The sequence below is a fragment of the Calidris pugnax genome, unplaced genomic scaffold (genome assembly GCF_001431845.1).
Source record: "Calidris pugnax isolate Ruff unplaced genomic scaffold, ASM143184v1 scaffold38, whole genome shotgun sequence".
Taxonomy (NCBI): Eukaryota; Metazoa; Chordata; class Aves; order Charadriiformes; family Scolopacidae; genus Calidris; species Calidris pugnax.
In genome coordinates this window covers 19639888-19662148 of record NW_015090995.1, presented here as the reverse complement: position 1 = coordinate 19662148, position 22261 = coordinate 19639888, and the positions used below count along the sequence as shown (strand labels likewise).

The following is a 22261-nucleotide window of genomic DNA, read 5'->3' as shown; positions in this document are numbered from 1 at the left end:
TTTTTTAGAAGAGTAACTTAAGTCTTTGTGTCAAAATACGTGTTTTAGTTGATGTATTGCAAGAAATGCCAAATTAATGATTTTTTTTCAACAAATACTTGTAGAAACTGAAGAGAGCCGCAACAATATCTTCTTACTGTTGCTTCATTTCATTAGACAGCTGGATTGGAGGCCTGAGAAGAAAGACGGCGCAACTCGAATGCGACATGAGCGCATCGTTATTATCAGGAATATGTTTCACCCAAAGGACTTTGAGGTAGGTGTGTGCAGTTGGCTACTGTAGATTGTGCTGTTATCAGTAGCATTGTCTGAGCTTTTGTCTTAGCAAAATTGTGGGTAGATGAGAATATTTGAGTAGGATGTTTTTTTTCCTGTGCCAAGCATCTGTTTAAAATTCGTTCATCTATTTCCAAAGAAAACAAGACAAAGTTACATATTTTTCAAATTGGCCTTTTTCACTGTGTTCCTTTTTGGGATAGAAAGAGGAGTGGGCAGTAACTTTTAGAATGGAGCAGCCAGCACAAAAGCCTTATTAATAAAGTATTTATTAAATTCAAATAAAGGCTGTCTGTCAGCTCCTAAGTGGCTTTGAAAGTGCAGCGTAACAACACTTAATTTATGAACTTTTAATACATTGGCAGATGTGTTCCACTGGTAAATGGGCAAAAACAAAGCTGAGAAGAAAGTGCTTCTGTTTAATCTAATCTGTGTGATTGGGTTGCAGGAGGATCCCTTAGTGCTAAATGAGATCAGAGAAGATCTGCGGACGGAGTGTGAAAAGTTTGGTCAAGTAAAGAAGGTTCTCATATTTGATGTAGGTATTCTGTACAGGTTGTGTTGGCAGAATTGATGTAATGTGTAAATAGGCAAAACATTTAGGATTCTTTAAACATGAGTGGAGCGTTTATTTGGGTTTGTGTGTTTATTTTATGGAAACTTGACTTAATCTTCCACTATTTTAAAATTAGCTGGTTTGGGAATTAATTTATAAGCCCCTATCTACTTCAGTCTATGCAAAGGCAAACTCTTAACTCTTCCTAATAACTTAGATACACATCACAAGTTTGAAAGTTTATAAACACATTTATTTATAGCTAAACTAGCTGAAACATTTGTTTTCTGTGTTCAAAAAGTCTGTTCCGTGTACCAGTAGAACAAAATGTGTAACTTTGCAAATTGAATTTTTCAAACCACAATTGTGTATGATCAGGATGGAGCTATATCCTGATGGATTTTTGTAAGACAGTCTAAAAGATGGTGGAATAAATACACTATTTAGAAAACTATTAAGCATAAGCTGTCTCTCCTTACAGCGACATCCTGATGGTGTGGCTTCTGTGTCATTTAAAGAAGCAACAGAAGCTGATCTTTGCAAACTAACTCTAAATGGGAGGTGGTTTGGTGGCCGCCAGCTCAGTGCTGAAACGTGGGATGGAGTCACCGATTATCAGGTAGCCTTTCATGGTCTGTTTCATCAAATGTTTCTTCCAAACTGAAAATCTGTTTTAATTTGAGAAATGCTTGGTCTTCCCATCCCCTTCCCGCCCCCGCCCCATCTTGCTTCTTGTCAAAAACTGCAAGGATGTTTCAAAAAAAAAAAAAAAAGATATCATACTTAATTATTCAATTTAGCAAAAATGAAAAGGACCTGCTTGTTAAAAAGGATGTTAAAAATTGTGTGTTGGAGTTGTCAACTTAGAGGATTAGTCACTGGATGTACAGATCATTAGTCCACACTCAACAGGGCCTGTTGAAGTCTTGAGATATTACTGCAATATAAACATTTGTATGGTTCTATCTGTCCAAATACTCATTTTTTCCAGTATGACTGTAATGATGTGTATAAATGTATCTTTAATAGGTGGAGGAGACTGCAAGAGAAAGGGAAGAAAGGCTCAAGGTGTGGGGATCGTTTCTAGAGGATCCTGATGCAAAGGAGCAGCAACCGACATCGGATTCGGATGCCGCAACAAGTAGCGTTAAACTGCCTGAAGGCAGACAACCTGCCAACGTTAATGACACCTCTAAGGATGTAAATGATGAAGCCCATAAGAGGGAGAATAATGGTGAGGGCGTTAATGAAGATGGTGCTCCATCTACAGACAGCAGCCTTGCAGGCAGCGATGGGGAAGCAGATACATAACACCTTTGATGCTTTACGAAAGCATGGGTTTTAGGGTGATGTTTGAGTTGATCCCTTTCTTCAGGGTGACTGCAGACAATGTTCATATGAATATATGCATATTAGAATGTCATCAACTGTGTGCTTTGAAGTTTTCATTAAAAGCAGTATTTAATGAGAATCTAAAAGTTTGTATTAATTGGCTGTTCAGGTAAAGTAACTCAAGTTGCCAAGAATGCAGTAAAACCCATCAGGCTTCTTTTGTTCTAACTCTGTGTGTCAGTGTTTCATTATGTAAGTGTGAAATACGTTCCAACCCTTAAGTTTCTGTAACTATACGTAACTTAAATAATGCAAAGCTATTACAGGATTTGTGGATTTCCCTGTTAATTTTCCTGTACCCTTTCAAACCTGGTATCTCATCCTTAAAATGGTTCTTGTCCTGAGTACTTTGATTCATTTTATGGAATAGATGCCGTGATGCATAAAAGGTGAAGGCATTGGATATATTGCTGTGCTTTACGTGGAAAATAAGAGCAGTACCAAGTTGCAAACTTGAACAAACAAGGTTGCTGTAGCCAAGATAAGGCGAACCGAGTGAAGGTAGATTATTAAATCACAGCATTCAGTAAATTCTTTTTTTCTTCCCCTGTTTAGATCTTCTCTTGAGGCTTAGATCTTCTGTTGAGGCTGGAATGATGTCAAGGAGACTAGAAATGCATGAGCACACACGTTCTGGGCCATAGTGAATTAAATTCTCGTGGTCTGTATGCGCTAGGTATGCAAAATAGGCTTTTGATTGATGTGTTTGCTTTGTTTAGTTATAGCTTTAATATTAGCGTAAACATTTTTATTTAACTTTGTTAGATGATGAGGTGAGTTCTCTTCAACATTTTAGTTTAGCCTTACGTGCTCTTTGAAGTGGAGGATCTCCCATATTTCATAAAATTTCAAGGCTTTTGGCAACTTGAACTACAATTTGTTGTGCAAAAGTTAGAATACTTGAAAATACGCTTTCAAATAATACTCTTTTCTATGGAAAAAAGCAAATGCTAACCCTCTTAGAAATATTTCCAAAAGCAAGGATTGAGAAGACATTCTAACTTTAGATATCTTAATAAGTGGCAGGCTTTCAAAAATAACTTTAGGGGAGCTGTTTTGGGCATTTTCATTCCTCATTTCGAATCGCATTATTTTGATACCTAAGGATTGAAGAATACAGACTTAGGCACTAAGCAATTAAAATATCAGTGCTAAATTCATAGCACGCTGCTTACGTGGGTTGTTACTAGTGCACATTTGTAAGAAGGATCTTTTGAATTTTTTAAATTCATAGTGGATTGCAAGAAACCATAAATGCTGATTCTTGTTATTTCCATCCTGAAGCATTCGGAAAGCTCTGAATCGGTGTTTTCAAACTTTGTGCTCAGAGATTATCATCTGTGGCTTTTTTCCAGAAGTCTATACAGTACTCTAAACTTGTTGAAGGCTTTTTTTAATATATAATCAATATGTATGGGTAGCTAACACCAGTCAGAGCTTCTGAGTTAACACTTGCCCCCTTAGTTACAAATTATGGCTTTTGGTGACAAAATATGTGGTCTTAAAACAGCGGTGATATTTGAATTCTGGGTTTAAAAGTCTGGGGGGCTCATTGTAAGCTGGCACGACAAATTCCCAATTTTGAGGTGCATTACAACAAGAGCCGTATTGCCAGCTAAGAAAGACCATTTTTCTCATCTTTGCAAGCATGCAAATTGTCTGTTTCAGCAAAAAAAGGCGTTGAGGGAATCTGAAATTCTGCCGGGTGCATCGCTGCACGTAGTGGAATATTCAGATTGTATCTTGAGGTTGTGTTGGTTCTGCCTTCGTTATTTTTATTGGTAATAAGCACCACAGACCTTTGAGGGGTGAAGGTTTGGGCGTATGAAGAGTGTCGTGTAGTGGGGTGGGTGTTGCTTTCAGTGCTCCTTTTCTTCCAGCTTCTAAACTCCAGGCTTTAGATCTTGCTAGACTGTTGTGTTTTGTTAGCTTTTTCTTTTTATTGTTTTTTTTGTTTTAAGAGAGCCTAGTCCTGTAACACTCTACGCAGTTAAATCACCTGTTTTACAGTGGAATTGCAAGGATATAGGGAAACTGTGGACAAATGTATAAATATTGTACAGTTCTATGAAGCCTTATCATGGTATCAGATATAAGAAAATAAGGTTAGTGTTAGTGTTTGAAAAACGACTTTGAAAAATAAAGACTCATTCTATGTGCAGTAACCTTCCTCTCTCCAATTGATGTACGAATTTGATTGGCTTGCTTCAAAAGTCAAATGTGATATTAATCTTTTCACCTTTTTCCTCTCGACTTCACAGTGAAGTAGAGCACCGACAGAGACTGAGACCAAATGCTTTTCTGGCTTTCCTATTAACTAGGATTCCTAAGAAAATAAAAGCTGTTTTTTCCATGCAAATATGTTGTTCTGAAGTGCGACATTACACTCAAACTGATATTTTCCTTTTGTCTACCTCTGTTCCCCAGTAAAATGTAAAAATATATTTTTATAAACTATTCATTGAGTTGTTGAGGCATTTAATAGTCTATGGAGAGGTTAATGCAGCTGTAACTTTCTTTTCAGCAGATTTTCATTGAGACCAAATTCTTTTGATGTTTTCCTTTTTTAAATGATGCAAACTTTTATAAATTAATTTGGACATAAATGAAAATTTTCCACAGAAGTTAAAATTACTATTTTGAAGTATGATGATGAAATTCTTGTACTGTAAAGCAGTAATGTTTAATACCAAATTTTAACATATTGGAAGCTGATTTTTAAACTTACGTTTTTTCTCACTAAGCAGCATCGTAAATAGGTAAGAAGACCCTGCTGCAGTTTTGACTATATTTGGTCTCTAATTAATAAAGTGCTTTCTGATGACCTGTCTCACTCATTAGGAGTGACAAAATCAAAACTTTTTGCTCAGTTTCTACTTTTTCTTAGGTTCTATTCCAGCGTTCCAGTACCGCATGTTCCTTCATCCCCAGGCTTTTGGTGAGAGCTTCATTTTAAGAAAAGCTGTCTCCTTCCCTCCGTATATTGTGAAAACAACAACTAGCAGCAGGTTGAAACAATGGGTGGATAAATCATCATTGCTCAATTTTGAACTAGAGAAGTAGCTGTTTCTGCTAATTTGCAAGAGTGTAACCAAATAGATGTGAAGCCACTTAAATATAACAGCGGGGAAAGAGTATTAACTGGTATTTCAGCATAATTTGGCAAAGATTGCTTTCTTAACCATGCAATATAAAATCAGTTGCTTGGCTTCAGGATATATTGGTAGTTTAACACTCTACACTCAGATGTTGTTTAGTGCTTTGCCGGCAGGGAATTGTAGGGAGTTAGGAGCCTTCATCAGAGATGCCACTGTTTGAAGAGCATGGCCAAGGTAGACATCTGGAGACAAAAAGCCCCCAAAGAAAAGGCCCGTAAGTTGTAGCAGGTTCTCGAACGTTCATATACAGCTGTAAAGAGAGAATTAGTTTCATTTTGCATCAAAATGTTTATCTGTTTCTCCTGCTGACTTTTTTTAATTACTTTTTTTAATTGAATTTCAGTCCCTGGTACAACTTACATTTTGTATAAGGATTGTAATTCACTTAAAATCATTAGTATGTTAAATGCAGTGCATTTTGGCTAAAACATGTCCTAGACATTATTCCATTAAGGGTAATCTATTGACAATTACTTAATTGATTCGCTTAAGAAAACTTAAAAGGTATTGGATGCTTCATGGAAACTCAACCTTGCCTTTAAATTTTCCAGTAAAATCAGTATCCATACCCTGAATTCTTCAACTGTATAACCGAACCAAATTCTTTAAAACAAACAGATTGGATTTAAAGTTCTTTTTATTTCTGAATTTGAGGAAACATACTGCAGTATGATAAATGAATTATGTAAGTTGTGTATTTGTGTTGATTTCACTTGTGTGTATTTTAGTGCTCATTATACAAGGCTTGAAGTCTTGCTGTCAGGATACTCTGAAAGTTCTGTAAAATATTTATAGAATTATGAAATCTTTTGCAGCAAATTGTTTTTTTGCTCATTCTGTAATATGACTATATTGTTAGATTAAACTTTTCAATAACTTGACTTGGAATTTTTCTGCCAGGTTATTTTCTTTCGATATGATAAATTGATCATTTTCATTTATCCTTTAGAAAACAAACTTTTTTTTTTTTAAATCATATTTGAATAATATCTAGACCTGTGACAGCATCTGGGAATCCCTTGATTTGTCTTGAATTTTGTTTCTTAAAGGGGTTGTGTTTTATACTACCTTTTTAATAAACAAACTCGTGAACAAAACAAGTCTTTTCTGATTAGTGTTGAGATAATGTATTTGTCTTACCTTTTTCCCCCCAGTAAAAGACACTGTAGCGTTTGCTGCCCAGTGACTTCAGTTGTTAAAGCCTGTGTGGTAACAAGCCTGAGCTTTCCAGCTGGAGTCCCCGTGTTGGTGTTGCTGGAGCTGTAAGTGTTCCCAGTGGGACGTGGTATTTGTTCCCTCTTGGGGTTTTTTTCTTGAACTTGGTTTTGGATTGTGTTAATTGCCCCTGCGTGAAGATAAAAGGGGCAGGAGGAGTGACTGCAGACACTGTAGTTATAGCTGAGATAATATGTGTGTGGGTTGGTTGTTAAGGACAAGAGAATTTCAGTTTTTCTTCTCAGAAATGAAGATATTTTATTTTTTTTCAATTCCTATACGACAAAGGCACAGGGCCAATAATGCCTTTTTAACCCAGTGTTTCTTTGAGGTGTTCACCCGAAAGCTTTAGACTGATGCCTACTACAACTTTACCAGAGCTTTAACTGCCCAGCCTAAGATGAAGTTCTTGAATGAGGTCTTGGAAAGCCTTGGCAGAAGAAATCTCTGCCATATGAAAGAGTTTTCAAAAAGGCTGTTGAAGAAGGAATGACTGAGGCGTTGAGGGCCCTGGCCCTGCTGATAGACTGGAATCTGGTCTGTGTCACCATGAAACTGTGTTTATGCAGAGAGTGTGTCAATAACAGCCGAAGCGCCCTTCCTGGGAGATCTTACAGCCTGGTGGTTACGTTGTTCTGGGAGATGGCAGAGGGTGGATTCGTACGTCTTCAGGCAGAGGGAACTGGATTGTGCTCTCCTACTTTCTGGGTGAGTAAACAAACTCTTAAGCTACTGCAATAAAACACATAGTGTCACCAGTTTGGTGACTCCAGTTCCCTGGTGTATTTTTCCAACTGAGACAGGTGAATTTGACCCCAATTCAGCATTTCTGGAATGCCTAAAGTTTGGTAATTTTGGCTGACTTACTACCAGAGAACCCCAAAGTTCCTGTTCCTTGCTACAGCCTTTCCAGAACAAGAAGGATATATTTATTTTCTGAAGATTTCTGTAGGCATTTAAATAGATCCAGCAAAGAAGAGAGAGGAAAATCGGTTATCCAGGCGATCTGGGCTGGAAACAGGTGATCTTTTCCTTTTGGTGGGTAACTGGAAACATCCACTTAGTGCTGAAACTGCTATAACCTGACGTAGGGACATCCTTTGTGATCCTGGCCGAGCTTGGTTCTCTGCCATAACTTGTTTATCATCTTCCTCTAAACTCTTCCCAAGTCCAGACGCTGTTGTCTTCATTGTGTACATACATCTTCCTCTAAACTCTTCCCAAGTCCAGATGCTGTTGTCTTCATTGTGTACATATCGTCATTTATAAAAAAAACCAACAAAAACAAATACAAAACCAACCCAAACCCTACTTAGAGTCTTATTTTCCTCATTCCTGAAACCTCCCAACCCGGTTGACTTGTTGGAGTGCATTTCATGCATTCTTAGCAGATGGGCTGAAGGGAACGCCTAGTTCACCGGCAGCCAGAGGCTAGAAAGCAGGGAGGGAGTTCATGAACGCTGCTTGTCCTCTCCTGCAGTCGCTGCAGAGCACACGGGGAGGAGGAGGAGGAGGGAAGGATCCCGAGCTGCTGGACACAGCATGACCACGGAGGATCTCGCTGGCGTGACACCACTCGTGACAGTGAGTTAAGGTAGGGGAATTCCGTGATAATTTCAACCTTTGCTAACTGCCTTGCTGAAACGTTCCCTGATTTGAAAGATACTTGTTGAAGGAGAACGCCTGCTTGTTAAGTCATTGCCTAATACCTGGGAAGTGGAAAAATTTTAATTTTTATTTATTTTTATTTCCTTTCTTTGGGCTGCATAAAATAAGAGAACAGAGTTCCCTGCCTGATGCTGCAGTGATGGGAAATTAATACTACTAGCAAGGCTGGGGAATGTGAAAAATGTTGTAAAGTATTGTCTCTTGTGGTGAGCCCTCACCAACCGTGTCTCCTACGCCTGCGTTGACCACTCATCCGTCCTTGTCCACCTGAAGGACAAATCACTTAGGCAATTACTTGCATTATTTTGCCATAATTAACCCGTTGTGAGAGTAGCGTGAGGCGAGCTGAGTCCTTTTCATCCCAAGCTCCACTTCTACTATATTTTGGCAAGAGCTTGTGGCAGACACAAATTGGGAGGATTTCTCCCTTTTTTTTTTTTTTTTTTTTTTTTTTGCAGACTTCCTGCTGGAAGATGGAAGAGTGGGAAGTTCAGGTAATGAAGACCACAGTCCTCCAAAATTTAAGTCCTGACTCTTGGGACATGAGGTTCCTCACGTGCATAAGATCACAGAGAGGACTGAGATGTAACCTGGTTATATCCAACCTTCTTATGGCCACTTGTTGGAAAGCACAAGAGATTTTTTAAGGGAAATGAGAAAAAAAGTAGATAAATGACTGTTCTTTGTTTAAAATAACATGGTATTTTTCTAGCATCTTAACTACTGTGGTCACAGTTCACACAAGACCAATAAAGGGTGCTAAAGGAGCTTACAATTAACATCACGAGCAAGTTAAGCGCGTTAATAAAGCGGTACAAAGACGCGGTGGCTGGCTTGCTCTGGGCGAGGAACAGGAAAAATAGACCTCTGGGCCAGAGCTAATGCTTTTTAAATTGTATGTTGAATGCGTGGTGGTGGAGCAGCGTAGGAAGAGCTGGTTTGCTGCTTGCTGTCAAGATGGCCCAATGAAGTCCTTTCTCAGGCCATACGGTCACTGAGAAAGCCAGGCTTTCACTGCCAGGTTGGAATCTTCATGGCAAGCATTGGTCTCCAGAACGTTTCTTAACCTAACCAGTGGGTTGCTTTCTGAAACAAGAGTGGGGAAAAAAGTGTGTCTCTTCCTGTGCTTGAAGTTCTTTTAGTAGTTTGGGTGGGATCTGCTCATTCCTGCTCCCCTCATCTGCCTTAAAAGAGTGTCTCTTCCTGTGCTTGAAGTTCTTTTAGTTTTTTGGCTGGGATCTGCTCGTTCCTGCTCCCCTCATCTGCCTTGGGGAAGGTGCCTGTGAAGTGGGAAGAAGGATTTTTGGTTTGTTTCTGTGTTTGGGAAAGTTTGGTTGGTTTAAAGTTCTGACAGACAATGTTCTGAATCAGGTGACTGTTACGGAGTATCCCACTGCATTTCCAAACTGGTCACCAACCTGTACACATCCCATTCCCACCACCATGTTCAGGTGGACCAAAGCTTGGAGCTGGGGAAAGGATGCAAGGAGGACAAAGCAATAGAAATCCCAAGATGAGGAACCTCTTGAGTTTGACCATACATTGGTGGTTGATGACAGGGGGCTAGGGCTAGCTGAAGAAGGAGCCATGAAGAGCTGAACAGAGAAATAGGTAGAGCCAATAAACAAAACTAGATGTAGAAGCAGATGATAAACAAAGACAAGAAGTTTGTAGATGCCAGTTTAGGATTAAGAATGGAGATGAATTATGTATGGATGACCTTAATCCTTATGTTTCTTAATGCCTGAATACTTTGCAGCCTGAACAGTCTTTTCATGTGTAAGAAACAGGCCTTTGTGGATACTTCAGAATACCCTTCTTCTTAATGCCTGAATACTTTGCAGCCTGAATAGTCTTTTCATGTGTAAGAAACAGGGACCATTTGGAGGCAGCCTTTGTGGATACATCAGAATACCCTTTGAGACACCAGATGTTTATTGGGAACCTTCTGAGGATTGGGGTGTTTATGATTAGAAAAGAAATCAGATAAATGTATTGGAATAGGTTAAGCAATGCTGTGTATTGCAGAGTTAGTTGGATGGAAGCACAAATCTAATGATTCATTAGGTTTTGTGTGATACAACTGGCCATCGGCCGGAGGCTTCCCTGTCTCTGAAAAATAACAGCAGCCTTTTTGCTACCAAGGTAAATCCATTATATTACACGGTGTGGTGAGCTGACTGTGAGACTGGCAAACTGAACAGAACCAGCAGGCCCTTCTCACTGCATTCACAGCCTGAGCATTGCTAAATATGATTTTGATTACAGCAGAACATGTGAGCTCTGGCTGTAAAACCAGCTCCCCTGTGGCCAGAAACGGCACAAATGCATAAAAACAACACTTCTCCAGGGCAAGCAGTGACGTTCCTTGTCCTACTCTTACCATATCTGGCAGCAGGGATTTTTAAGGAGAACAAAAAGGAGTCTAACAGTCTTCTGGTGACTTCTTGCAAACTATTTTAGAGTAATTCCTGCCTTAAATCCATACCTTCTGGTTGAGCTACAATGTGTGGTTTAGCAGTCTTGCTACCAAAATTTTAAGCAACTGGCAGGCTGACCACGTTCCTAGGTAAGTTGTTTCAAACAAAGAAGGTTTTTTGTTTGGTGGGGTTTTTTATCTGAATTTGCTAGAATTTATATTTCAAATAACTTAATGTGTGTGTCTTTTTCTTACAGGTGAAGCAACTAATTACCCTCAGAAGTCTTTTCCTTGTGGAGGTCTGTGCTGACAGTGACTAAGGTACTTTGAACTTCACCTTGTTTTATGTCATTATTATTTTAAGTTCCAGTGAGGTTTCTTTTTCCATCTTTAATTTTTTTTCCACTCTGTCAATGTGGGTTTTGAACAATGCGAAAACTGGAATTGGACAAAGCCTTTTGATAAGTTCACCCTGAACTTCATCCAGGGCTAATGCCACCTCTGAATCATTTATCCAAGTGCTTCAGTTCCTTTAGCACAGTTCCATCCTTGGGGCATGTTTGCTGGGTCCTAAGCCCAGGATTATACAGATGGATGAGGGCAGAATGAGAAAAGACAGCTGGGAAATAGATGTGCCCATTTTATTTTTCAATAGAGCTGGTGCTACGGCATTGACAGGTAACTCCTAAAAGATTGGTGTCCATTGGAGCCTCTTTGAGCCATTCACCACTTTAAAGATGCAATACCCCTTGTCAATGTTGCATATTGTACAGTTATATCAAACTTAGTGTTCACAAGCAAAAGATACTGCTGTGAAGGAGTTAAAGATAAATAGGACTCAATTTGTCTGACTGGGTGAAATGGATTCCCATCACAGTTCTGAAAAATGTAATGCATGTTTATTGGAAGGTTTCTCTTTTTGTTTTATACATAAAGTATTTCATATTAGAAGTATCTACTAAGGAAATCTGTAAAGAAAAGGTGCATGGAAGAAGCGGAAGTCCATATAAAGTTCTTCTGGCCATACCAATTTCAGGTGGAAGACTGTGTGCACATTAAGTGAAATAGTACTTCTTTGACCAGTCTGTCTTTTTTTGGCAGGGGCTGTTGGTTATTGAAAATGGAAGAAACAAGGAAGCTCTCTCCAAAGCTGTGTAAAAGCAAAGAACCTGTGAAAACAGAATGGGGGTCTCAGAGTGTTGTATTTACCTATTTCCAAGGGGATATTAACAGCGTGGTAGACGAACATTTTTCTAGAGCTCTAAGCAATGCCAAGAACCCACAAGACCTGAGCACAAAGCACAAGGGTGAGACCCTTGTCCTGAAGAACGGTGAGCGGCTTTCTGTGCGTGAGCGTGGTGTTAGACAGGGGTCACCAGCTTTCACTAAGGAATTTAAGATGCAGTGTGCTTAGATTTAATATTGTGTGCAAACAGAAAGCAAGAAAATCACGTTTCAAAGCCCTGGATAATGTAGCTGAGACTTCCTGGGTAAATCCCCTGTGCTTGCTGGGGTTCTTCCAAAGCTCTCCATGGGCCTGTTGGCAAGACCAGGTCCTCACTTTCCAGCCAAGAGCCTCCATCACTGTCAGATGCATTAAGTGCATTGTGATTTAATTTATTGTCTTTGCAAAAATATATTTGTCTGAGCTTACAATTGTTAAAATCCTGCCTGTGCTAGTGACCTGTAAAATAACATGTATAATATTTACTTGAAAGTGTTGGTGGTGGTGTATTCCACTCTTAGTAAGAATTTGTTGTTGATTTTTAAAATAGGCAGCACCAAAGTGAGTATGTATGTCTTTAAAAATGAGTGTGCAATCCAGTAGCATTACCTTAGAAGTCCATTGGGGGAAAAAAAAAAAAGAAGTAAGAGTTGATGAGATTTCAGATGCTTTCTTTCTCTTTTTAAGTAGATAGCATGTCTCCCCATCAGTGGAATATCTCTTCACATTGCTCCAAACCATATCCATCATCTTCTGCTCCGAGCATGTCAAATTCTGGGCTGAATTTTTCTGCTGCTGGCATGGCGGGCCCGTTCCAGCCGTCAGCTCTGCGGAGTCATCCAACTCAGCCGGCAGATTTATGGCCTTTCCCTTCCATCGGGACTCCCGGTCTTACCAGTTCAGTCTATCATCATGCCTTGCCCGACCTGCACGCGGTAGATGAACCCGTCTCTGACAGGAAATACGGTTCTCTTCTTGGTCTCCTGCAACAGGAAAGGTGCCTGACATCCATGCAAGAATGCGGCGTGAAGCAACACTCGAGTTCTGCTTGTATGACTGGACCTGCTAGGTTACAAAATATAAGTCAGAGTTCAGCTCCTGGGGGAGGTAAGGAAATATTTACTATCACTTTATCCTTTGGTGGCATCTTATGTAAAGAGACAAAATAATACAGTCTGTTCCTAAGGTTCTTGAATTGGAGCCATCTTCAGCCCAGCTCGTAGAGATGTTTTTCGAGGGTGAACCCACGCGGTGGTACTTGGGGTTGGTTCGCTGTCTACTATGGCTTAATCAAAAATATGTGTGCCACTTGCACAATATTTCACCTTCTGGCTGACGCTAGGGGGATATTTCAAATGAATATAAACATTACCCACAGTGACATCAGGACCTCTACCCTATAGGTAGTAGCTAGGGTAGATGCTTCTGTGTTATTACTAGAGCCCCTATGCTGTGAGGACAGGCTGAGAGAGTTGGGATTGTTCAACCTGGAGAAGAGAAGGTTCCAGGGAGACCTTAGAGCCCCTTCCAGTCCCTCAAGGGACTCCAGGAGAGATAGGGGGGGATTTTGGATCAGGGAGGGGAGCCATAGGACAAGGGGGAAGGGTTTGACACTGGAAGAGGGGAGATTGAGATGAAAACTCAGGAAGAACTTCTTTGCTGTGAGGGTGATGAGAGCCCGGCCCAGGTTGCCCAGAGAAGCTGTGGCTGCCCCATCCCTGGAGGGGCTCAAGGCCAGGCTGGATGGGGCTTGGAGCAACCTGGTCTGGTGGGAGGTGTCCCTGCCCAGGGCAGGGGGGTGGAACTGGATGATCTTTAAGGTCCCTTCCAACCCAAAACCATTCTATGATTCTATGATTATGACCAGAAAGAGTGACCTCTCTTACTGTGTAGGGCCTTAACAGTATTTTGAATACAGAATGGGAAACTACAGCCCTTACCAGAAAGACCAGGGATTTCTCTTCCTCCCCAGTCTCTCTCTGTAGCTGGAAGGACTGGGCGAAAGGGGCTGACAGGTCAATATTGCCTTGTCTCCCCACTAATTGCTGCCTTCCACGAAGCACTGCTGCCTGTTGTGTCAAAGGCAGCGATTGTTCTCTGCAGGAGGTTGCCCAGAGCTGACACCCTTCATGCAGGAGCGATGATTGATGATTGTTGCTTGTTTATTATTAACAATTAGTAGGAATCCCAGCCCTGTGTACTGCCAGCACACAGAAGAACAATGGCTGGTGACTGAAGTCCATTTCCCGGGAGTTGATGTCCCCACAGCATCTAGGTCTGCCGGATAAAATTGCTCCCTAGGGAGTAATTACTGGTTTTGAGAAGCTCTGTGGGGTCAGGCTTCCTGGCCAGAGCCCTGGTGCCCTCTTAGGGTACGCCCACATTGCTGTCCCTTGGCGTCACCCAGATCCTCACCTTGGCACTGGCCTCCAAGAAAAATGGGTTGTGAAATTGTTTTGGGAGTCTGCTGGAAAAATATAGCGCTTCCTACCTGGTGCTTCTAGATATGAAGGACCAAGCACATGGAGAAGCGATCCTGAACCTTGGGTCTTCAAAAATAACCAGCTGTGAAATGGGTGAAACCTACTGCTTACCCAGATTTTAATCTGCGTCAGCAGGAATTTGGCAGAACGTGGGCTTAAAACTGCTGTTTATAAACTACTGTTTATATCTGCGGGTAGCCTCATCCTCTTTTCAGGCTGCACCAAAAGCTATGTGGTTATGAGGACCCCAACTGTAGGGGTTTTGCTAACTTTTTCCTGCTTGAGTGTTTCCTGCTGAGCCTGTATGAATGTATGTGTTGCACTCTAGACTTTTTGCAGCTAGTAAACAACAGCCTGATTACTTTAAAAACACTCTATCTGGGCTTCCAGGATTTAATTTAAGAACAAGGTTAGGTGCCCTCTTCCCCCAAGGGGGCAATGTCAGCCTGTCAAGGCTTGGGAGCCCAAGGAACCGACTCCTCCAAAAAAGGAGATGTTTCATGAAACTAGCCTTGGGGTCGAAAAAGGGGAAGCAGTTCCAACGACAGGGGACTTCTGTTCAAATTTGCAGAAAGAAAACGACTGGGGGAAAATTGCAGAGGAAAATAAAGAGCTCGGTGTTCCCCAACCACGGCCAATTAAAGCCTGTTCTTTCAGGATGTTTACAGGGCCCCTCTGAATATTTGGGGAGCCTCCTAACGCCCCACGTGTGACACTGTGCGTGTGCTTATCGAGCAACCCAAAAAGAAGAGATAAGCAGTGACTGGCCCATGTTCACAAGGAGCCTTTGGCAAGTCCCTAGGATGTGTGCATCTAGTCTGGCTGTGGGAGTCCCTGTTTCTTGGCTCTAGCTGTTAAATATACTTCTTGTTGCGCTGTGTCATGTTTAAGAACAGCTGATATTTATATTTATGGAAGTGTATATTGCTGTGCCAGACAGCACAGAGCTCCCCAGCACCTGTGCTATAAGCTGGGCTGCAAAAGCACAAGGTTTCTTTAGGAACTACTGCCTACTTTTAGCTTCATGTTGAATCTCTGCTCATCTCCAGTATTTTTTTTATTATTTTTTTTTCTTTTAAGAGAGGAAAGCAAGCTCCTACCAAGGCTCAGAAAATCCCAGCGTAAGCCATGCCACTGCAGGTGAGTAATAAAACCAGCAGGTCTGGACCAAATTAATCCTTCCCTATGAAGGATAGCTGCCTTGTTTGTGCACACAGAATTAAAAGATGCTTCGTTTGCTTCCAGACCCTACTTCAAAAGCTTGCTTTTCCCCCAGATGTACACGCTGCCTCCCATTGATGGAGAAGGGGGAAAGCATTCCACTAAAATGAGATATATGATTTTTCTCACTCCATCCTATGAAGGATAGCTGCCTTGTTTGTGCACAGAGAATTAAAAGATGCTTCTTTGTTTGCTTCCAGACCGTACTTCAAAAGTTTGCTTTTCCCCCACATGTACACGCTACCTCCCATTAATGGAGAAGGGGGAAAGCATTCTACTAAAATGAGATAGATGGAGTGAGAAAAATCATATACCTCAGTTTTTGTGGTTACACCATCGACCTCCCGGTTCCCAATGGCTATTTTGGGAAGTTTCAGATCCTGGAAAGACAGGACCCCCCTTGCTTTGTACCTCAAGCCACCCAGCTTTGGGCTGAGGTCCCCGTGGGACCTGTGTGCTGGTGTTACTGCTGCTCTCCCCAGCAATCCCACCACACTGCTGGCTGAGTCGTTCCAAGAAATTATTCCCAAAGCATTCAGGCTTCCATATTTTTGTTAGTCTCTTGAGGCTGCGTCAGGCCCTGCTGTCGGTTCTTTGATGTGCAATATTTTGGGGATACTTTGGAATGGGTCATTCTGGTTATTCTGGTTAAGGGCCCTCTTGCATCAGAGCCAAAGGTGGAATTTTGTTTGCACAACGTCTTAAGAGATTGCACGGACTGTGCTGTTTGACCATCCTGATACTGCTGTGTCTTTCAGGTATTCAGATCCATGACAGAAGACGAGATTTGTACTTTTAGCAACCGAATGTTTTCCACTTTTTTCTGAAAGAGAAAGTTCCCCCTGTGAACTTGTTTTATTTGCGACTGTGAATCAAGAAGATACAAACTGCGGATATTCTGTGCTTTTCCTCTCAGCTGGAAGAATACATGTACTATTTGCTATGTGGGGAATGAAAAATCATCTTTTGCTATTCAGTAAATAATTTCTGATAGCTGTGGGATTAAACCTGACAGTATGTTTGTTGTGAAGAAATGTTGTCAACATAAGGCTTTTCGTGTAGCCCCCTTGAAAGGAGTTGGCACCTCGTAATCTTTCTGTGTTTATTCATTTACCATCTCTTGATAAGAAGCACAATTCTCGTCGATGCAGGTGATAACTGATAAGCACAGGGCTGCAGTTAGCAGAAATTCAGTGCTGCAGCTCCTTAGCTCGATTTCATACCTCCATATCCTTTAAAATAGTCTTAGACCACAGGCAACAGCCTTCAAAACAGCCACAGGTCAGTGAAGCACATTATAATATTTATGTTTTGGAAGCACAATGATTTGTAACCATTGCAATTCACAGGGATGTTCTTCAGAAGCCATATAATATGCATATGCCTGAAGTCTGTTTTGCCCTCTCATAATGTATAATCATCTTTTAGAAAACAGTGAATTAACGCTAGAACTGGGAGGAAATCTGCATCCTCGTTGGATGCAATTAAAATACCATTGAGCGGGAAGCTGGAGGTGGGAATGGTCTGTTTTCCCAGCCTTTCTGCAGGCGTAAAAGGTTGTGGTTTTTTTCTAAATAAACCCTGTGGGGCTGAATTTTAAATTCTTGAGCTTGAAGGGCTTGGCCACCTGAAGAAGGACAAGCCAGTCCCTCCATGGCAGCTGCACCCCACAGACCTCGGAGCGGCCGGATGGGGGGGAAGGTCTGGATGGTCCCCCCTGCAGCAGAAACGGTGGCTGTGAGCCGTGCACTGGTACTGTGCTCTCAGATCCCCCCAGCTTCACCACTCACCCTGGGCAAATACATTTCCTGAAGCTCCTGTGAGTATAAAACCTCACGTGACTGGTGTTGAGAGGTGTGTGCGTAATCCCTGCAGTAAGAGAGACTCCTCAAGCTTTTATTCTCAGTCCTAAGGATAAAGAAGATTTGGGGTTGTGTTTTCTTTCTTCATTAGCTGTTCATTAATTTAATATAAAGGAGCACGATTAACTTTTTCTGGCAGCTCGACACAGTTGCTGAAGGAAATTTGACTTTTGAGCTCCTGGAGCTTGTAATTTTGTAGGAGAAACTGCTGGCAGTGTTTGTGGCTCTCTTTACACCAGGTATCTGTGCTGCCACTAGTTTACTCCAGTTGTAACACCTTCTGTAATTTTATGAATAATTTTGAATTCAGCAGCTTTAGATGTTTATGGTACTGACCTAAAAAGAAAAATTAAAAAAATCCCAGTTTGGAATGTGCAAGTTTGCTTTAGCATCAACGTGAGCTAGACCAGCCTGAGATCCACGTGCAAGGGGAATTATTTTAACTGAATTAATAAAAGGTAGGTCAACATCCTCCCTCCCTATAGATGAGCAATGAAAAATTACTCATTTTTAATATTTCTACAAAGCTGCCTGCCTTCTCCTTCAAGTTTAGGAATATCTATCCAAGTAGTTTTCTTTTGTCATGCCAAGTCACTTAATTCCCCTGATTTTTAAGGCTTTGTGGTGGGCCAAAGCAAAGATTTCCAAGTTGTATTTCCTCTGTCTTACCAGTGTGTGCTGTAATTCCAGTGAAGTTATTGCTTCAAAATAGCGAAATATTATTTTCATCTCCCTCTGCCATCCCTCCTGAAAGAAAATGCTTAAATAATTTCTCTCTAAGGTCAGAAAAAACATGTAGTATATTTAACTGCTGTTAAAATGTAGTGCTGCTTGGAACAGTTTGGTGCTGTGCATGTCACAGCTGGGAATACCGAAGGTGCCTTATAAACCCCCTGTTTCTGGGGAATCAACCACGAGGGGTGGGACAGTGCAGGGGGTAAAAAATCCTTGTTATTGCTTCAAAATAGCGAAATATTATTTTTGTCTCCCTCTGCCATCCCTCCCAAAAAAAAAATGCTTAAATAATTTCTGTCTAAGGTCAGAAAAGACATGTAGCAGTATATTTAACTGCTCTTAAAATGTAGTGCTGCTTGGAACAGTTTGGTGCTGTGCATGTCACAGCTGGGAATACCGAAGGTGCCTTATAAACCCCCTGTTTCTGGGGAATCAACCACGAGGGGTGGGACAGTGCGGGGGGTAAAAAAAAAATCCGTATTTTCAAATGCATGTCATTTAATGCAAGGACACGGGGTGCAACCGCCTTGACAGGGTAACAGGTTGAGCTGCTGTAAGGCTTGGCAACACCGTGTCCTCCCCATCCCTTTTCAAATGCATGTCATTTAATGCAAGGACATGGGGTGCAACTGCCTTGACAGGGTAACAGATTGAGCTGCTGTAAGGTTTGGCAACACCATGTCCTCCCCATCCCTTTTACCACAAAAATGACATTGAGGTGCTGGAGCGGGTCCAGAGAAGGGTAATGGAGCTGGTGAGGGGTCTGGAGAATAAGTCTTATGAGGAGAGGCTGAGGGAGCTGGGGGTGTTCAGCCTGGAGAAGAGGAGGCTGAGGGGAGACCTTCTCGCTCTCTCCAACTCCCTGAAAGGAGGGTGTAGCCAGGGGGGGTCGGACTCTTCTCCCAAGGAACAGGAGATAGGAGAAGAGGAAATGGCCTCAAGTTGCACCAGAGGAGGTTCAGATTGGATATTAGGAACAATTTTTACACAAAAAGGGTTATTAAGCCTTGGAATGGGCTGTCCAGGGAGGTTGGTTGAGGATGGTTGAGGCACCATCCCTGGAGGTGTTCAAAAGACGGGTTGACATGGCGCTGGGGGACATGGTTTAGTGATGTTTTTGCTACGTTGATGGTTGGACTAGCTGATCTTGAAGGTCCCTTCCAACTAGATGATTCTATGATTCTATCCCACCTGGGGAAAGGGAGCAAGTGCCTGGGAAGCCCAAGGGCTGGTGTCTTATCCCAGATCCTGGTGGCCTGGCTCTGCGCTGGGCACAGGGGTGTGAGCTCTGCTCCCTGGCTGGCAGAAGGATGATGGAGGGGACAGAGGCTCTGCTGCTCCAGCGTTGTGTCTCATACCAGCCCAACAACAGGCACCAGAGCCTGCCTGGGGTTTGTGGGTGTCTTACTTTCCTTCTGCAATAAACATAGTTAACCCTTCGGTGCAATTTGCCTTTGTGTGAACAGAGGGGTGAACATTGCATGGCAGTTCCCTACATTAGGTAGGCCTTTATATATAATATATATATAAAAAAAAAATATGTACATATTCCTCTACAGTATTGTTTGTCTGGAGTGGAGTGTTTCTTGCTGTCCTGGTTCAGGTCGCTGTTAAGGGCGACAAAGCTGGTGAGGGGTCTGGAGAATAAGTCTTATGAGGAGAGGCTGAGGGAGCTGGGGTTATTCAGCCTGGAGAAGAGGAGGCTGAGGGGAGACCTTATTGCTCTCTACAACTCCCTGAAAGGAGGGTGTAGAGAGGTGGGGGTCGGTCTCTTTTCTCAAGTCACAGGTGACAGACAAGAGGAAATGGCCTCAAGTTGCGCCAGGGGAGGTTCAGGCTGGATATTAGGAAAAATTTTTTCACTGAAAGGGTTCTCAGCCATTGGACTGGGCTGCCCAGGGAGGGGGTTGAGGCCCCATCCCTGGAGGTGTTCAAAAGACGGGTTGATGTAGTGCTGGAGGGATGGTTTAGTGATGATGCTCCTTGTTTGTTGTGCGGGTGCCTATTTTTGTCAGTTAGGTTGACGGTTGGACAAGATGATCTTTAAGGTCCCTTCCAACCTAGAAGATTCTGTGATTCTGATGCTCCCGTGCTGCCGTCACGCTCCGATGCCGGCCTCTCCATTCCCATGCAGCTCCTGCGCTCCCTGGCTGGGAAGGCCTTGGCAGGGCCCGTGCTGCATTCAGCAGCTGCCAGCTGGTACTGCCCACGGTTATTTTGGGTTCCTCCCCTGAATGCAGTCAATCACGGGGGTGCTGGGGGCGGGGGGGTGGGAAGGGATGCGGGATGGACCCCTTTCAACAGCTTCCGACTCCTCCAGCACCATCACACCTCTGCAGAGACCGCTCCGAAGCACACAAGGACCAACGTGGTGTTACATTTTCGGGTTATTTACTGCGCCTGGGGAGAAAATGCTCTTTGCCTTCCTTTGGGTGCCGTTTCTAAAGCTCTGGTGCAGGAATATCTTCATTGCAAGGATGGTTTTTCTCCCGTCTTCTTCTGATGGGCAGGTGAGATGCAAAACACGTGCTCTGTGAGCGCTGTGCGGAGATTCACACTGAGAAAAACACTCAAGTGTTTGACATTTGTGCCCTGTGAGGAGTCGGGGGCTTTTTTGGTTTGTTTTATTTTTTTTTTTATAAGCTGCAGGAACCGTTGTACACGTTGCACCTCTGGGGACACCGATATTTTCTTCCCTGCCTTCTCACACGGGGTGGCCCTGGTCCAGCTCCTCCTCTGATGGTCAGATAAAGCTGGTGGGTGGCTGGGAGCAGCGTAGCTGCCTTTGCCACTCCACCCCATTTTAGCCACTCATTAGCAGTGTTAAAAATAGTCCCAGACTGCAGGGACAAACAAGAGAGATTCTTTTGCTATTAAAGAAAAACCTAAGGGTTTAGCAGTGATGTCACCTGGGAAAATGGTCGCAGCTGGTGGCCCTCACCCTGGTCCTGGTATCCCTTTCAGAGCAGGAAACCCAAGCTGCTGTTGCTTTGCAGCAATTCAGGTAGCAATTAATTTGCCCCATCACCAGTGAGCAAGGGACACCTCATGTACCCACCTCGCTCTTAGTAAACACTCGCTCATTGCTGAGATTTTTGACCATCTTGTGGTTTTTAAGCCTCTTTCCTGGCAGGTTCTGCCAAGCAGGACGGTCCTGCTCCCGGTGAGGGGCTCCGAGCTGAGGTCTGGTGAGACCTGGTGAACATGCAGTTATCTGAACTAAAGGTGTGATCTGCGCCCTGAGCAATGCTGCCAAGGTCAGGAAATGGTGTCCAAATTCTCTCTTTATTCTTCTGTTCTGTTGGGTTTTTTTAAAAAAAATAATCTCAGAAGTGGTTCATGTAGGAAAGTTCTCGAAGCATTGAAGTGAGCAAGCAGTTTTGGGTGAGACAGCTGTGAATTCCTGGCATCCTTCCCCCTAGTCTGGAGAGCAGAAGCATGGGGAGGAAAGAGCTTGCCATCTGAGATGCTTTCACCTTCACTGATGAACGCGGCGGCTCCTCCTTCCTGGGTAGGTGACCTCCTAATTCCTCCCAAAAAGGCAGCCAAACCCTTTCCCTCACTGTCTGAAGGGCTGGCTCTGCTTGCTCCGTATCCAAGCAGCCTGAGGAGCCTCTGGGTGCAAGGAGCCTGCGGTGGCCCCAGCTGGAGCTGTGATAAGGAGGGGGACCGGAGCCAGACGTGCCCTTTGTGCGGGTGTCACTGAGTGTGTCAGTGCCTTTGTGCAGAGAGCACAGTGCTCTGCCAGCCTTCTCCAAAGCTGGAGTCAGTAAAAACGCTCCTTACTGTTGTTTTTTTTTTCCCCCCACGGGCAGATTTGTGACTAAGTGACCACGTGGCCTTGGTAGAAATGAAGGCAAACCTGAAATAACTGGAAGAGGTGATTTCCTGGGAAGGGTAAAAGCTTGTTGAACCACTTTTCTGGTTTTTTTTGCACTGTCTGGTATAAAACACTGGGTGTTTTGCGCTCAGGGCTCTAATCCACTCTGGCTGCTGATCCACTGAGCCCTCCTTACCACCCTCTGAGTTATCACTGAGCGTTACACTTGGA

At 42.8% G+C, this 22261-nt stretch overlaps 2 protein-coding genes across 10 annotated transcripts; both read left to right on the top strand.

Moving 5' to 3' along the window:
• The first annotated feature begins 102 nt into the window (after positions 1-102).
• On the top strand, positions 103-6270 carry LOC106895615 (HIV Tat-specific factor 1-like). Of its 4 annotated transcripts, none has more exons than XM_014955132.1 (6): positions 103-256; positions 725-814; positions 1314-1451; positions 1862-2066; positions 5112-5309; positions 5473-6270. In XM_014955132.1, the coding sequence occupies exons 1-5, from the start codon at positions 200-202 to the stop codon at positions 5285-5287; spliced, it is 666 nt and encodes a 221-aa protein (XP_014810618.1). In that variant the 5' UTR covers positions 103-199; the 3' UTR covers positions 5288-5309; positions 5473-6270. The 4 variants fall into 4 exon arrangements, with proteins under 4 accessions (XP_014810618.1, XP_014810620.1, XP_014810616.1 ...); XM_014955134.1 differs by lacking the exon at positions 5473-6270 and adding an exon at positions 2780-2900 and having other exon boundaries at positions 5112-5246; XM_014955130.1 differs by having other exon boundaries at positions 5112-6270.
• Positions 6271-6598: 328 nt separating this feature from the next.
• VGLL1 (vestigial like family member 1) lies at positions 6599-17116 on the top strand. 6 transcript variants are annotated; one of them, XM_014955126.1, is made up of 9 exons: positions 6599-6644; positions 7167-7305; positions 7401-7618; positions 8078-8191; positions 10942-11005; positions 11786-12015; positions 12597-13016; positions 15473-15532; positions 16372-17116. In XM_014955126.1, the coding sequence occupies exons 6-9, from the start codon at positions 11805-11807 to the stop codon at positions 16410-16412; spliced, it is 732 nt and encodes a 243-aa protein (XP_014810612.1). In that variant the 5' UTR covers positions 6599-6644; positions 7167-7305; positions 7401-7618; positions 8078-8191; positions 10942-11005; positions 11786-11804; the 3' UTR covers positions 16413-17116. The 6 variants fall into 6 exon arrangements, with proteins under 6 accessions (XP_014810612.1, XP_014810611.1, XP_014810613.1 ...); XM_014955125.1 differs by having other exon boundaries at positions 7397-7618; XM_014955127.1 differs by adding an exon at positions 8724-8759 and having other exon boundaries at positions 7167-7618.
• Positions 17117-22261: the final 5145 nt, after the last annotated feature.